Raw genomic sequence first — 17,052 nt, 5'->3', positions numbered from 1 at the left:
GCCCCGGGAACGTGGCTAAGAGTGGTGTGTTGAATATCAGAAGAATCGAAGGCTTCGATGGCATCGATTACACAGGCCTGCGAAATACAATCATCATACATATACATAGTATTGACGTTCGAAACCAAGTCTTGGATGTTTGGATGTTCAGAATGTGACGTCACCCAAATTTTTTTTTCTCTCGACGTCATCGATCTATAGTAACCGTCGACGATGAAAATCAGCTAGCCGAATTCCTCAGTCTGGAAACAACCGCGCAGTAGAGCGGACGGATGAGAATCGCGCTCCGCAGATTTCGAGTACCGGGTTCTCTACCTCCCGGATCCTGCGCTCCAGGTCCGCTACCTGGTGAAACTCTACTTCCAGGACAAGCGATCCGTAGTTCTGGCTGTCCAGGTCCTTGATCTCGTGACTTTCGACCTCCAGGACTAATTTTTCGTGGTTTTAGCTGTCCAGGTCATTGACCTGGTGATTTTTGACCTTCAGGACTCATTTTCCGTAGTTCTGGCTGTCCTGGTCGTTGACCTGGTGACTTTTGACCTTCAGAACTAATCTTCCGAAGTTATTGCTGTCCAGGTCCTCCACCACGTGGATCTCGACCTCCAGATCAAGCGCTCCATAGTTCTGGCTGTCCAGGTCCTTCACCTGGTGACTTTTAACCTTCGGGACTAATCTTCCGTAGTTCTAGCTGTCCAGGTCCTTGACCTGGTGGCTTTTGGACTTCGGGACTAATTTTCCGTAGTTCTGGCTGTCCAGGTCCTTCACCTGGTGACTTTTAACCTTCAGGACTAATCTTCCGTAGTTCTAGCTGTCCAGGTCCTTGACGTGGTGGCTTTTGGACTTCGGGACTAATTTTCCGTAGTTCTGGCTGTCCAGGTCCTTCACCTGGTGACTTTTAACCTTCAGGACTAATCTTTCGTAGTTCTAGCTGTCCAGGTCCTTGACCTGGTGACTTTTGGACTTCGGGACTAATTTTCCGTAGTTCTGGCTGTTCAGGTCCTCCACCTGGTGGATCTCGACCTGGTGACTTTTGGCCTTCAGGACTAATTTTCCGTAGTTCTGGCAGTCCAGGTCTAACGATTCTGCCAAGTGCACCAGCATAACGCTAATGATGATTTCGTACGTATATTACGACAATGTATTTTCTCAACATTTAATATCCACTAACAACGTTATTAACTGGACGTCGAGATTCGCTATGTAAATTATTGTATACGTATGTTACGATACATACGAGCAGAATTATCAGGTAGTGAGTTACGTTTTAACATTTTTCGAATGTACGCTAAAGTATAATACCGACAGTAAGGCTTTATCCAAACGAGCACAAAATTCAGCTGTCTAGGCATCCCAACCTTACAGCAACTTACTCAACTCAGTTAGTGATCGTAGTGAGCGCATAAGCACAATTGTGTATTTGCACATATGTTGTGATAATGTATTGATTAACATTTATTACCCATTAAACAATCCTCAAGCGGTGAGGGTGTAAAGTATCTGATAAATCTCGTATCATCTGGTAAAACATTGCCAACGAGTAAGCGAGCGCAAAAACCAGCTACACTAAGCATCTGAATGAAGCTAGTCATTTTTAATTTCCCGCTTAAGTAATAATGCTGTTTTTTAGATATTCAGGAACGTTGAATAAAAATATAGCCCTAGTTTTTTTACTGCATATCAGGATTTATTTTTATGCAAGCTACGCATATTTACAGATTGTTGAACAATTTTTATGAAAAAAAATATATAATTAATATAAAACTGAATTTTTTGGTGTAAAATGAACAGCATTAGTTTTAGACAAGACTTAAGAAATTGGATAAATCCAAACGACTTATATTTTTTCCACTTTCTTCAAAATCCCTCTTCAATCTTTTTCTCTTGTACTTACGTAACTCTAAATATGCTTAAAATCACCATAAACAACTACTGGCGAAGGTAAATGAATATTTACATATCAACACTACCATTAGTACATATAATTAACGCAGAAATTGGAAATTAAATCTAGTAGTACTAAGAAAACAGAAAAACAAATTTTCCAGAATATTTACGTGATACAATTTTCAAAATATTTTTTTCACAGATTCGTATCTAATACCTACCGAAATTACTGTACTCACAATCAGTTTTGTGCGGGGAAAACCATCACAGGCCTGTGTTATTAACGAATCGTTCATTTATTCTACTGTATAGGTAATCGAATCGATGAGGGAACGGAAAATTAGGATGCAAACTTGTACAGCCAAAGAAGAGATATTCCAATTGGTTAACTAATCATAGTATAAGTTAATCGAATATATAGATGCCAAAGGCATGTGTTTGGGTAATGTATATTACGACACCTTCCTACGCTGACAATCTAGAAGTTCTACGAACAGCGTGGGCGTAATATTACAGAGGCATTTTGAAGGGTGAAGTTACACCAATAACAGAACTACTAACGCTTGCAGGACGATAGAATATGCAAATTGGTCGTCTAATAGCTGGGTAAGCGGCTCTCCAACGCTGCCGGTTTTCAGCTCGAGGATCAAGGATCATACCTATAACGGTTGGCGTCACTTGGCATAGCTCCAGCAGAATTGGCCCCTCTCTTAAGTCATTTACAGTATCTGGACAAAGTATTGAAATTTCAAAATGACGGTGCATTGGAGTGACGGACTTGGAAATATCGGTCTTTAGAATTAATAACTAAAAACGACAGGTATCCGTTTCAGATATCTGGATCGGACTTTTGCCACGTGAATGGAAAGTAATCTTAACCGCGAGAAAAAGTGTGACACATCAGCTTTTGCAGACCGTACATGTAACTTTGCAACTACGTGTAATTATAATTGATGGATAATTGTGGTGGTTTTTTGCGATGGGTATTGCCGCTGTAGGTACACACCTCGTGCCTCGACCGAATTGAAGTCTGAACTCTGAACACGTCAGTTTTACTCCCTTTTTTTTTTGTCACGCAACGGGTCTAAATAGAGCGGCAGCTTTGCCTAATGAAATTTTGAACAATTCCGAAACTACCTGCCCATCCTAGACTCTAAGGGTACATTACGTAGAGTGTGAGGATTGCGACGCAGAAGAGTGAGCTTTCAGTTCGTAACCTAATTATGTACTCGAAATGTTAAACGTTGAAACTAAACTAAGCGTTGGGTAATGTTGAAAGTTGAGGCTCGCTTTGCATAAGCATTACGAGAGATATATTGCAAAGTCAGCTGCCGTGGTCCGGTAAAAAAAAAATGCCTACAATAAAACAGACGAATAAAATTACAACGGAAAACTATACGCTAGTGATAATCAACGTTCCGAAAGCTTTCACGAGAGTTAGTACCGAAATTCAGTTAACTCGTACACACAAAAAAATGTGTTCAATTTACTAAATATGGCAAACAAATACTGCGGAAGAATTGTTTTTTTAATTCAAATAAATTTGGTTTCATTTGATAACACGAATTGTTGTTTACCCACTTTTTCGTAAAGCCAAATAACGTTTCTTCGAATCAGAACCGAAAAGATTTCTTTCGCCATATTTGGTAAATTCAGCAAATTCTTTTCCTCCTGTGTACAAAAACGCAGTAGTTTGGAGGTCATATTCACCATGCGCAATTTTATTTTTTTTTTACTGTTTAGATAAGGAAGAAACGTTTTACTTTTTAATTGAAAAGAGGGACTAAAATTGACTCATATAATTTACCATACTTTCAATACAAACGAAACCGTTTCAACTACCATATTTTTATACTGTTTGATTCGCATGTACTTTCATCGCTATTGCACGTGGATCGTGCGATCAACATTGGTTGAGTTGCTGACAAAATGAGGTTCGAAACAAACTCATTCCGCACGACTCATATTATATCACCATTTCATGGATTCCTTCAAAGATATTTATGAAATATCCGAAACTAAATTTGTTCAACTTCCCCGTGTTGTAAAGAAAATTTCGTTGTCGATATTCATGACTATCAATAAAAATCATAGCAATTTGCGAAAATTTACCCTCGTGATGAAATGATATTGAATCTTTGAAACAAGAAAAGGTTCGATATCATCTCAAAGCTTCAGACTTGAGCACGCGTCAATCGTTGAAAAAGATGATACACACGTGAAATGAAAATTTTGTGACTTATCGCTAGCTCTGAATTCTAAACGCTGAATCCTCTTGTTACAGACGAACACAAGCCGGTCAATATCGTAGGAATACGAAAGACTAATCTAGGCGGATAAACTCGCGAAATGATGCTAACCACCCACCGAATTGTAGAATATTCATAGAGATGTTGCCGCTTCCAGTTGTAAATTATACAGGTAAGAGCATGGTAGAACTGGAGAACTGATAATCAGTTGTGCAGTTATGTTGGCACTAGACATAGCGTTATCAAAAGTTGGACAACTAGAAGGACCAGACAGAAGAGCTAACGATTCCTGCATGGATGGCAAATTCGGAGTTTGCAGGGTACGAGCTCTTGAGTTTCGCCTGGAGCCGGTGTAATCCTAGCTGCATTCTGGTTCCTCGTAATCATCTCAATGGTCTCCTGTCTCGAGACCGTCTGATAGACGTCTCTCTATCCGGTATCCCAGCAGATGGCCTCTAATTGAGGGATTTACCACCAATCAGTCCAGAGATAAAAGTCTTATTCGACGAAGAGCTCAGCCGAATTAAAGTCAGATCAAGTAGGAGTATTATCTGTGCCACTACCGGGACAAATTAGAAATCGCGCGTTCGAAAATTTCCAAAAGCATGTCTGAGGCTAGAATCCTCAGGGATGCTTTTGGAATGCTTTTCAAGTTCCGATAAGATCGTTTATGGAGATCCACTGCACCCGCGGACTTTCGGTATGGATTTCCATGAGTGAATTTGGCAATTTTACGGATGAATCGCGACTCGCAGTTTGAATGAAAAATTAGCAAACGAGGAAAAATAGTTTACAAAATCTTCAACAACATTGTTTGCGTCAATGACAGTAAACAAACATATCTGAACCGGATCAAAAGCATCAAAGTTTTATCATTTCTAACACAAAAATCTATAAAATTTGATTCCGAAAATGAAATAGGACAAATTCTGATCTAAACTGACTTTAGGTTGTTATAGTTTCCCTTCTTCGGTCTTTCGTTTAGAAAATATCGAACCGCCAACTCGAAACCAGTCCTTCCTGAAGGTGAAGATTAATGCAATGAAATATTGAGAAAGAAAAATCACTATTTTGCAACGTTAGCGTGACTTTGGAAGAGTTGAGTTTATAAAAGACGAGTACGTTTCATTTCATCGCAGTTTCCCGAATTTCAGATAAACCTCAAGTTACGAAATAAGGATTGCATTTGAAAGTGCATCGTTATATTAATTTTATGACCTTCATAAGTCTAGATCTATTTACAGATATCTAACAAAGAAATTGTAGGTACGTACAATTTTTCGCGTTGCACGTTGGTCCAATCAGCGTGTATTTTTGGAACAGGCTGATTTTTTGAATAGTTGAGAGAAACTTACACAACTACCTTACATACGTGGAAAAAATTTTAATTCTGTCATAACCCTTCAGTTTCAATTTCTATCATTTGACGAATGACAACATTTTTACACTAAATAAAAACTTGTATTCTTACACAAACATTACATGCTCACTTGAAATCTGTTTCAAATCACTCCAAATGAAAGCTCCATAGCTTTTTACTCTAGTATCATGGGCATTTCATACCACTGATGATTCGTAAAATTTACGGGAATTCTTTCTTCGTCCATCCTAAGGCACCAAATATCCGTTACGTAGATTACAATTTTTGTGCGATAAAAAGTTGTATAAATTTCGTATGTTTGTACACCTTTCTTAATTAATGGATTGAAATAATTAGAGCTGAAAAAACGTTATAGATTCCGATTATCTTAGACTGACTTTACCGGTTTTCAATTGGGAGTTGATTGATATTAAAAATACATCGATTAATTAAAGCCAATTAAATCTAATATTACCTAGTATAGCACGATTCGATCATAGCTGATTCAGCTGGGTTCCCGGAAAATTTTGTTATTATGCTGGAAAATCACTGGAAAACTGAACAGTGACGTAAATAGAATGGCGCAAATTCACGACACGTTTCGGTTCACGGTGCTTCTTTAAGCTACTTCTGATAATTTTTATTAAGAAATTAAACATATTAAACATGGACTCAATGGTGTAAATCGGATTTAATGGACGTAATGAGTGGAAATTCGAAAATTGTTTTCTTCTGGCAAACCCAATTATAATACACATGCTTTCTGTACTATGTCCGAAACTATATACAAGTTACAGATGTAGTAAAAGTTATAGAAACGGTACTTTATCTATAAACAGTTTCTTCAAAAATTAATAGGAGTATATAGATAAATAAATTTCACAGTCATAATTTCATTTTTCCTTTCCTCACTCTTTATTATCACACGCTATTTTCTCGATTTTCGCAAAGAAAAACCTTCACCAGTGAACGCCTTGAATTCGTCTACGTCTTTACTCTGCAAAAATACTTTAGTTTTACTTTCATTCCTATACATTGAAGTAATTTTTTTACAAAATACAATGAATGATAAAGCAATTCCCACCTCTTTATTATTAACTGGCTTTGTAGTCCGTAAAAATTTCAACGTTCCGATTTTATAATCATAATCCGGTATTCCCCTGACGTATATTGGTTTGCCAGAGCTTAGTTCAGGCAGCGAAGAATCTTTACGTTTCTTTCCATCCAATCTATTGCCCTGTCCTTTAAAGGCAACGAATCCTAGCGGAGCAGGCATCATATCGACGGGGTCTATTGTTTCTTCTTGGGGTTTTATCACTCTTTCTGGCTCTTTGTAACCGACCGGTGGCGCGAATTCAACATTCATATCACATTCGATAATACTGACTGCTGGGCCAGGCCTTGTCTCCAATACACACATTTCATATATCCTTTGATTATACTTTATTGCAATAATATCCCCAGTCGTAAGACAGGCAAAACTTCTCAGACCATTTTCTAAGACTGCTCCAGGATTCGTAATGTCTAAAAAGTCTTCAGACTGCGGTTGGAATCTCGAAAATGTAGCGACTGGAAGCATTACGCTTTCAATATTCAATATTTCACCCTCTTCCAATAAAAGGTTGTGCATCATCTACAAATCATAAAAATATGGTCAGCTCCTTAATAAAAATAAATTAAATATACCCAGCTCAATATTACTAAAAAGTCCTTCAGAACTTTGAATATAGGCACATATTTAATCTCTCGTCTTACTATACGTAAATGAAACTATAGCAGTCTGAACAGATTTGAACTTGTGTGACTGAATGGCATGAATATATTTCCCCCAAACGCCACATTATTAAATGCAATCACACAGTTTAAAGAGAGTGATTTGTACTTGTTTGCATAAATTTTTAACCTGGATTTGAGACGAACAGCTTGAGGATTAAGAAACTGGATATAAAGTTTTTTCGACTCTAGAATTGACAAATTTTTTAGAATCTAGATGGCATCAATTGTGAACGATACATTGACTTAGCAAGTCAATGAGCAAAACTTGATGCACTTCGTGTTTTCAAGCAAGACTGTGCGATTTTGCTTGCTCATTTGTATAAACTCCAGTAAAATGTAATTTTTATAACTTCAATACATACCCAATATGGCAAATACACTTTCCCCTCATCTGCGACAAACTCCAAAACACCGCAGTGTGTAATTCGATTGGATTTTTTGTTAGTTAGTTTGAAAAGCATTGGATAAACGATATTGAGTCTCGTCAATTGGTCAAGTGCCGAAGGAGGCATGATGACTGAAAAGAATAGAAGCCAAAATATAACAAATGTCAATTATGACAGCGATACAAAGAACACTGGCAATCGTCAGCTTACTTTTTCCGCCGCGTTCCACATCTTGCCGCTCGGTCCCAGGGATCATAGAGACGGAAAAACATTTGTATTGGGTATTAAAATGCCTCGGTATGTCGGGAAACATGTTAAACCCAAACTGAAAGTTGAATGTCTAATTTTTATTTGTATAAACATAACCTCATTGTACAGTAAAGCATTCGTATTTTTATTACTTAGTTACGTGATTTAGGTGTTTCATACAACAGAAAATATCTCACCATTTTGACGAGCTTCTTTTTGTACCCTAACTATTATAAATACAATAATCAAGAGCGAATTTCTGCAAAAAATATACAACCCTGAAGTCGCACGACATGCAAGTCAGACATCGATATGAGCCAAGTCATGTTTCAAATTTCATTGCAGAGTTAAAGTTGGGAAATGCGACAGCGTTAAAGAGAGACAAAGCGTCGCACAAATTCTCCGAGCAACGAGGACATAAGATGGAATCGCATTGCGCAGGGTCCGTTTTTCGGAACGCAACAACCGTGGACACGGAGTCTAGATACAAGGAAAACGATCGACGTAGACTGTTCGGCTTTGTTTGCAGCTAGAAAAGAAGGAAAAGATCGTAGTTTTCACAATAACCACCAGAATAGCACTGATAACGTAACAGGTTCATGGGTCCGACTCCTACAAGCCAAGTCTTTCCGTATTATAGCCACGGATTACACGAATGAGCAAGAGCGCGAACCTTTCGCACTTGTGCTGAGAACCAAAAGGGTTGCTCGGAACAGCAAAGAATTATGTTGGCGCGTGTTTGATAAAAGGGTATAAGAAATACGCGTGGATTTAAAAGATCAACACACACCTTAGAGGTACAGCACAAAGAAAAATTCCAACGAAAATGTGATCTTATTATGAGTTGATAAAAAGTTTTTATTTTAATATTGGCATGGATTACCGTAAAAATAGAAAAAATCGGCCTACCTCTTGCCAGATCCAATATTGCATACACGCCATTTTTATATTCTCCGCGCTTCTTAGAAAAAAATACAGCTTTTCATGGATGAACTATGTAATTTGCCGATAAATAGCGTGGGAGAGTCTGAGAGCAGTAAAAAAAAAAAGATACAGCTGCATTCTGAATAATGGTCTGCAATCATGGTATAAATTTACTCTTTTACCACATGCTGAGTTGGATTTAATCAGTAATGTAATTAATATTTGTCACGTTAAAATAACAGCGTAGTAATATACCAGTCTTTCGCTAAATCAAGGAAATTGAGTAATGTATAACAAAAACAAATAAGCACAATGTAGACACAGTTTAGAATAGATAAATGACAAAACAAAATCACGAAACATTGAGAGAACAATCACTATTTTGAAATTTAGTAACTTTGTAGAAGTCAAGTTTTCAAGATGTTTGATAATGAAGTATGCGGTTTACTTAACTTCAGACACAGCAGGAGCAGATCCTGATTTGTTGACGTATATCGGAGCATTATGACAACGGGAGATCATTATTTGCTACCCACGTAACGAATCATATTTGACTTATTGTCAGCAAAAGATGAAGACTGATTATGAGAACGTGTTTGAAGTCAATAGTTCACTACATGCCAACCATACGTTCATACATGTTCACGAGGTAGTTAATTTACAATCAATAGTGTGAAACTCGACTGTAAACTGACCTGACGCAATAAAAAATATCCTCAAAGGAATCTTTGAAATTTCGATATTTACCACGTTTTTTGTAATGGACACTCGATATGGTGAATTCCATACGATATCTAATTTTTGTTTTGGCATCGTCTTGATCTAGACGTTTTTGAGAACATTCATATGGATGATACAGCTTTGACTTTTGGCTAATTGACAGCACTTATCACATCTCAGTCACCATTCTGCCAACTTTTTGCCATCTCTAAGTCAAACTTTTCACTTGTTGAAATTATCACGGCTGTAATTAGTCAAATGATAGTCGACAGTTCGACAGATATGGTAGGGTAAAACACGCCTACAGCGGTATAACTTCTGGCGGTCAGACATGCTGGGGTATTTATTTTTTATGAACGATATATTGGTATGCAAATATTTTTCGTTCTTATACAATTAACAAGTGTGTTAATAAATGTAATAATCCTTGTGTTACCTCTTATGATAGTCGAGGCAGTTAAATTGAAACTCTTTGGAAGATTATTCTTTCCTTTTACTCTGTGGGTTCATTCATGTTCAATTTACACTCTCACCGCCTAGATGAGACGCAGTAACAGCATTTGAACCAGCTGTCAAAATGACAATAGAATCTAAAATTTCTTTTCGTAAATATTATTGTCATTTATACAACTTACGTGAATCCCACAATTTCAATGAATGAATATAAGAAACCAATAGTACCATACCGTAACCGCACTATGGACAAGGTTTTTTTTTTTGATCGTGCTATTAATCGGAAGATCCCGATGTACTCGTATTCGCATAGTTTTTGATCATTTTAAAGTGGTTTTTTTCATTGATCTTTTAAACTCAGTACCTCAAATTTTTTTATCATTAAATAATTTTAATTTCTCCCTTTTTACAACATAAAACCATTCTAAGATATAGGAGAATTTAAACTGTTGTCGTCCTTGTATATAGATCCCTCTGCCCAAATTTCAAAAAACAAATTTAATCAGACTATCACTTTATTGTGTCTATATTACTTTGTGAAAACAATATCCAAGTTTTAAAATTATATACTATACCTATTATTTCTTATCTTGGTGACCATACAGTAATTATCTCAGTTTCAATTGATAATTTGGAAATTTAAGGCAGTAAATAGTAATGAATGTAAATGTATCAACGGTATCGAAAAATACGCTGTTTCTGGCGGAAATGCTGAGATGAAATGGTTTCATCAAGGCCGTTGGTATATTCAAGAGTCAAGGTGTTCACTACCTTTGGATAAAAAATTTTCTATATGAAGTCGTAGTCACGTGATCTAGTTCATTATTTCTCATACTCGTGGATCTATATTAATATAAATTGGCATTTTTCGTGTTCTCGTATGTATGTACGTACCCAGTAACCGAAAAAATATTGAAACATATTAAAACAGATTCACTTTGATGTCGGCCAATGCGAAGTTCAATTAAATAACGTATTGCCTGATGCAAAAACCAATTCAAATTGTAGGTCAGTCAAATAAGCATTGTAAATCACAATAATTTTAGAGTTTCTGAAATAATATTCGGGGCGACATGTACAATAAGAATCTAATCGAAGAAAAAATGTAATTTTTTCGTAACGTACTATTTTTGCGAGATTCATATCGGCCATTTGTTGTTGATTTTTTTAAAGAAATTTAGTCTCTTCGTGAATCGGATGTAACTATTTTATCTGATAATAATAACGGAATGAAACTAATTGCATCGCTTCATCGTGCAATACTCTATAAATTTGTTCCCTTGACATTCCGCGGTACGAGCTAACCTTGTAAAGGGATAAGTATAACAAAAAAATCACGTAAAATAATAATTTCAAAATTGTTCTTCACTAGAATTGTTTTTAACAACTTGTTGGTAACTGTTTGGATGAAAAAATATGGAGATATTATTGAGTCATAACCGACTGAATAAAATGAAAAAAAAAAATTATTCGTTTTGTTGGAAACCGCGAGGAAGGCATTTTCATTTTCTTAACTGCAAATAACGGCGGTACGCTTGTACCATGTACAGATAAATATTAAAGGATAAAATTTATAGAGCACTGAAAGATGAAGCAATTACAATATATTTAGGTTCAGATCATTATATCAAAAGTTACACCAAGTTTTCGCAAAATCATAATTTGTAAAAAAATTCGGCAGGAAATCAGGCCAGCAGTGCGATAAAAGTACCAATAGTACGAAAAAATGACGTTTTTTAAACGGTTTTAATGTCATTATATTTTTTATTGAAAATCGTGCCAAGCTAAAATCCCAACAAACAACATACCATTTATATATATGTCGTCTCGAAATGTTATCTACATTTTTTCACAACCTCCCAAATTGTTGCGGTTTTAGATTCATAACATCGCTTATTTGACTAGCTTGTATAATCGTTGTATTGCTTTGAATGTGGCTCTACGAATTGAGTTTCTTCAAATATTATCATTACTTGAATTATTACACAATTTCAACTTGATCAAATCTGTAATACGAAATTTCCATTTTATCAGTTTACATCCGATTTTGTTGTGCAAATTGAAATTGACCTCGAATAAAGTTTAACACGTTTTGAGTAACTCGATTTCTGTTTATTCGTTGCTGTTCACATACTGCTAGGATTTGAATTTATGTAAATCCACGAATGACATAAGCGCTTTTATCGTTTTCTATTGGTTTCTTTTTTTCAAATCTACTTCAATCAGTGGCGAAAGACTTCGAATATTTGCACTGTTAATTGAAATATAATTCTAGAAACACTTCGAATGACTTTCTAATTATAATTACGTGATTCTAAAAACTCTCAATATCTATCAATTCATTGTAATCTTTAGCCACTGATGGTATAGAAACAGATTCAACTGATTATCCAAACTATTGTTTCTAATTGTAATTTTGGAAACGAAAAAATAGTTTCAGCAAAATTCAAATTTTCTCTTGTTTTCCACATTTTCAAACTCATTTGTTTACTGGGTACTTTACTGCTAGACACGGATAACTTTGCTCTACAAGTCTCTAGACATGATTATAATCATTAGTATATACAACTATCGTATATATATATATATATATATATACTGTATGGATATAAAATATACCAATGTACTTACATTTAGAAAGAGGATAATCAAATTATGTGAACTCAACTAATATCTAGGGACAATTAAAAATCAATCTCATAATCATATTACTTGCAGCGTGAAAGAAACTATGGTACTGTTGGGAATACAAGTCATGCAAAGTTTATGGTGCTGAACTTGACTTTAAAAAATTCTCACTTAATTACTAAGTGAGATGACTTTTGAGAGGATTTGTTTCTAATACTCTTCCAATATCCCCGCTTTAAAAAAATATAGAAACTGGTCATATAGTCATCATTTTGTAACCTCTCAGATAATATGAGCGCTTCAAATTGAGTTTATATCACGAACTTATCGGAACCAAATCAAAATCCACGTTTCTTCACAAGTGTAAGTAGCATATCTGTCTTCTGTGTTACAGCACTCTGTGATGCCACCAAGTTGCTTAACCACTACCTGGAAAAATGTCAGTAACGCGCCCCAATTTCCAACTTTCGAAGTCAAATTCTCCCACGTTCTCTCTGCTTTGTCACAATACTACACACGCATCTAAGGTATCACCGTTTCGTTATAAACATACATAGTACACATTTCTCCAAATCCAGTGAATATTTCAAGTTCACTCTATCGTACTCCGTAACCTTGAAGGGTCGGTGATACCTGATAGAATACTTCAAGAATGAGCTCATTTTATGAAAATATTTCTTCTACTATAGCAAACGTAGAAAATCAGTGTTTAGCAGAGAAAGAATAATTCAATTTTCTGTTAAACAGGCTTCCTCGCCATTCTTTTAAGAAAAAGTGAAGGAAGATCGATCTATTGACCGTCAATTATCAAATAGTCTTTAACGGTAATCAAAAGATTCAATCAAATAAAAGCAATAATAGGGCTAATACTTATAAATAGAAAGTATTATGTATATAAAACGCTACTTTCATTCTGTTGATCTGACTGTTTCAGGACATTCTTGTTCAATTGCACATTGTATGCTGAATAGTTTCACCTCAGATTCTATTGTTTCAGTGTTGCGATGACGTAGCAGCTTCGAATCATATGTCATTTCTTCGACTGGAATTCTACACCCGTGTGATGACTTATCAATTCATAATTTTTTTCGGTGAATGAATGCGACTGTGCCTAAGCAACGAGCTCTTGTCAGTAAACGACTTTTGACATTCAATGCATTTGTATGTTTTACCAGTATGTGTAACCAAATGTCTGCTAAGTCCCGACGCATGGCAAAATGCTTTTGGACACAGCTGGCAGTGATGCAGCTGAATGTCATTGGGGTTCAACTTCTGATGACGCCGCATGTGAACTTTCAGAGCTTCACGTTGCGTAAAACTTTTTTCACAGTGTTGGCATTGGAATGGTTTCTGACCAGAGTGAGTCATCAAATGACGCAGTAGAATTTCTTTTTGAGCAAAAGCACGGTGACATATGTTGCATCCAAACGGTTTCTCACCTGAAAAATGGAAAGATTTTATTTGAGTTAATTCTTCCTAATATTTACCTACATTCAGCGAGAGGTATTATTCATTTCTGTAGTATACGTTCAAACTTACCAGTATGAGTACGCTCATGTCTAACCAATGCAGATCTCGTTGGAAACCATTTTTCACAAGCCTGGCAAGTGAAACCTCTCTGTTGAACATGCACAGATTCGTGTCTCTTCAGCATTATTCTACGAGTAAATGCTTTTGGACATTTGTCACACTGAAAGACCTTTAGCTCTTCAGATTCATCTGAAAGTACAACCATTATTTTGTGATAAATCGATTAAGTAGCTCTCATGCAAGACATCGGATAAATAATCATGAATTCTTACCCATGGGTTGCAGTTTCAGAGATTCTCCTTTAACTCCACTGTTACCAGTTAATTCCATCAGGTACACGTTCTTATGATCAACATTGGCTATTGCACGCTGTACTTCATCCGCTTCTTCGTCTGAATCTTGCTCTTGTTTAATGCGCGTGGTGCGTATCGTACACCTAGCTTTAGCAGCACGTTCTTCTGCCGGAATTAACGTTATGTTTTCAGGATCATCGAAGAGCGGATCCTCCATCTCTGGGTTCTCTGCATGCATGCCTAATGAATATTAGTTTGATCATAAGCTATGTAAAATTACATTCAACCGAGTATACTTTTCGTCAAAGAATAAATGCAACTAGAAACCAGCAGTTGAAAGCTGAACCAACACAATTTGATTAAAATTGTTCTAGGAAATTGTAACATCTAAAAAAGTTGTTTTTAATCAGTTTTAATTAGAAAAGACACAAGCTAGTTCAGCAATCTGCACTGCAATTTAATGTTCAGATAAATTTTGTATCCTCTTAACATTTCCAGATTTTGACAACCGTGTTGAATCTTTATCAATCCAAGTTCAACAATTTATTTTAATTTACGACTTACCCAATATATATCCCCCAACTAGTTCTTCCTCGGTAACTTCTATTGGATCACCTTCGGCGTGACTGCTGTTTCCTTTTGTCGATACCAAATCAGCTAGTAATTGCTTGACCTGTTTTGACTTTCCACTACCTGACGGGTGTTCATGATCACCTTCCTGTGAACTATTCTCCTCTTGGCCAGTCAGATGTTGAATTAGCTTGATATGCTTCCTAAGCTTGAAATCTGCTGCTTCACATTTCTTTTTGAACTGGTACGACTTCTCCAGTTGATATTTGCAAGGGTGACAAATCATATTTGGCAGACCATCTTCGTCATACACCTAGGGTCATTTATCATAGAATTGTTTCAAAATTCACAAAACATGATTTTGTAAAATAATCTTGTAGATGCAAACGTTATGCTGCTGTGAGCAGCTTTGAATTACAAGGAAAAATGCAATATCACGGTATCCTCTAAAGTTTCTATGTGAAGAACTAATATTTTTTTTGATAACTTTTAAAAATCAATGTACAAAAAGATTGAATCAAAATTTCACTAGGGTGGTTCATAGATTCATTAATTACAGGACACTTGTCATTTTATAATCTGTTCCATGTGACAATAAAAACGCATAGTCACTTAGATACTTAGTGCAGTAACTAATTGGCGGCTGTACGAGCATAAAATTTAAACAGTAAATCTTTTCGCAAACTTAAGGCTAAGAAAAACTCAAACCTTAAAGACATTGGTCTAATCAATAAAAAATATAAATAAAAATGATAAAAAGGATTTTGGTAAATTTTAATAAGTCATATTCAAAGTATAACAGAGCATGATTTTTCTTTGATGAGTATTATACAGCGTGGAATACGTCATTTTCGTGATACATCGCGGTATTCATTTAAATTTTGCATCACCTCCTACATCACCAACGGAATCACCGGTTAGTACGATGGCGCCACGCTAGAGGCGTACGTGTAACACCCATAAAAAATATGGCGATCGGGCTGGAGCATAATTTTCATTAAAGTGTAGCTAATAGATGTTTTATGGATATATTGAGTTAATGATGAGGTTTATACTAATGCCCATCCGTTTCGCCGAGGTAGACTATAGTTGTGTCAGTCGACATGGCAATATTCAATATTGTTTCACCGAGCTCCCACACCTGCATACTCATCTACGTGGGTAATTGCATTTGCGTATGCGTCAACGAGGTAAAATAGATTTCCGTTTCTGATCGTTGAGCAAATACCGCCAGATAAACGGCCGCCTACGTGTCGGTTCAAGACGATAGGGATTTGAAAAAAAATCTATATCACAAACACTACTCGTGTCACGACTCTACATAAAAAATTCATCAATTTTCTCCGAAGCTTAAAACAGTGTCGATTAAGATAAAAGAGCGGACTAGTTCGTGGGACGCAATTCTCCGCTACGTCGAACGGTCGAATAACTAGAAACAAATATTTTGCTCGAAGCCTATCTCAACTTGATAAGATTTATATGTAACCTGTAAATTAAGAACCCGGAGAGCGTGTGTAACGACATTCTGAAAGTCGATAACTCGGTATTCGGTAAGGATGGTAGTTGCTTCGCGGGGCGCGATGCCATTTTCCCACTCGCTTCATAAACGGCAGCAGCAGACATACGTATATTTCGAAACGTCGAATATCTCCGAGTAGCGAATGTGTGTGCGGCGGTCGTACACCGAGATAAAATAGATCCCTGTGTTTCGATAACTTGTTAGCCCGCCTTCGTCGTTAATTCGATAAGGACAGTGACCACGGAGGAGACAGCAGACGCCGTCGAAGATATCGAATTGGCAATTGAGATGTAAATAAGGGAATACGGTAGAGAGACAAACCTCTAAATTAACGCAGGCCATGATCCTCAGCGGCATCGGCACGGTGTCATCGTCGAATATTGGCACCATTTCCTCTTCCTTGGCCAAACACAGTCGGCACAACTCGTTTACATGAATAATAACGTTGCTGGGACTGTCGCCCTTTTTTCTGCTATACGTTTTCATCTTTATCCGATATGATATCACGAAT

At 36.5% G+C, this 17,052-nt stretch overlaps 2 protein-coding genes and 1 long non-coding RNA gene across 6 annotated transcripts; all 3 read right to left on the bottom strand.

Moving 5' to 3' along the window:
- Positions 1 to 2,048: 2,048 nt before the first annotated feature.
- On the bottom strand, positions 2,049 to 5,712 carry LOC124300827 (uncharacterized). The gene is made up of 3 exons (XR_006907337.1): positions 5,408 to 5,712; positions 4,252 to 4,588; positions 2,049 to 2,612 (listed from the first exon to the last, which is right to left on the bottom strand). It is a non-coding gene; the product is annotated as an uncharacterized LOC124300827 (long non-coding RNA).
- Positions 5,713 to 6,108: 396 nt separating this feature from the next.
- LOC124300821 (ubiquitin recognition factor in ER-associated degradation protein 1) lies at positions 6,109 to 8,666 on the bottom strand. The gene is made up of 5 exons (XM_046755229.1): positions 8,102 to 8,666; positions 7,866 to 7,980; positions 7,632 to 7,786; positions 6,578 to 7,126; positions 6,109 to 6,490 (listed from the first exon to the last, which is right to left on the bottom strand). Exons 1-5 carry the CDS (start codon positions 8,102 to 8,104, stop codon positions 6,422 to 6,424), a joined length of 891 nt encoding a protein of 296 aa, XP_046611185.1. The 5' UTR covers positions 8,105 to 8,666; the 3' UTR covers positions 6,109 to 6,421.
- A 1,502-nt stretch (positions 8,667 to 10,168) lies between these two features.
- LOC124300819 (zinc finger protein 189-like) lies at positions 10,169 to 17,027 on the bottom strand. 4 transcript variants are annotated; one of them, XM_046755222.1, is made up of 5 exons: positions 16,863 to 17,027; positions 15,017 to 15,335; positions 14,432 to 14,692; positions 14,169 to 14,348; positions 10,169 to 14,068 (listed from the first exon to the last, which is right to left on the bottom strand). In XM_046755222.1, the coding sequence occupies exons 1-5, from the start codon at positions 17,025 to 17,027 to the stop codon at positions 13,701 to 13,703; spliced, it is 1,293 nt and encodes a 430-aa protein (XP_046611178.1). In that variant the 3' UTR covers positions 10,169 to 13,700. The 4 variants fall into 4 exon arrangements, with proteins under 4 accessions (XP_046611178.1, XP_046611179.1, XP_046611180.1 ...); XM_046755223.1 differs by having other exon boundaries at positions 14,432 to 14,680; XM_046755224.1 differs by lacking the exon at positions 16,863 to 17,027 and adding an exon at positions 16,192 to 16,447.
- Between the last annotated feature and the right edge of the window lie 25 nt (positions 17,028 to 17,052).

This window comes from Neodiprion virginianus, chromosome 3 (assembly GCF_021901495.1).
Source record: "Neodiprion virginianus isolate iyNeoVirg1 chromosome 3, iyNeoVirg1.1, whole genome shotgun sequence".
Classification (NCBI taxonomy): domain Eukaryota; kingdom Metazoa; phylum Arthropoda; class Insecta; order Hymenoptera; family Diprionidae; genus Neodiprion; species Neodiprion virginianus.
Note: the sequence above shows the minus strand (reverse complement) of the source record. Positions and strands in the feature narration are given on the sequence as shown.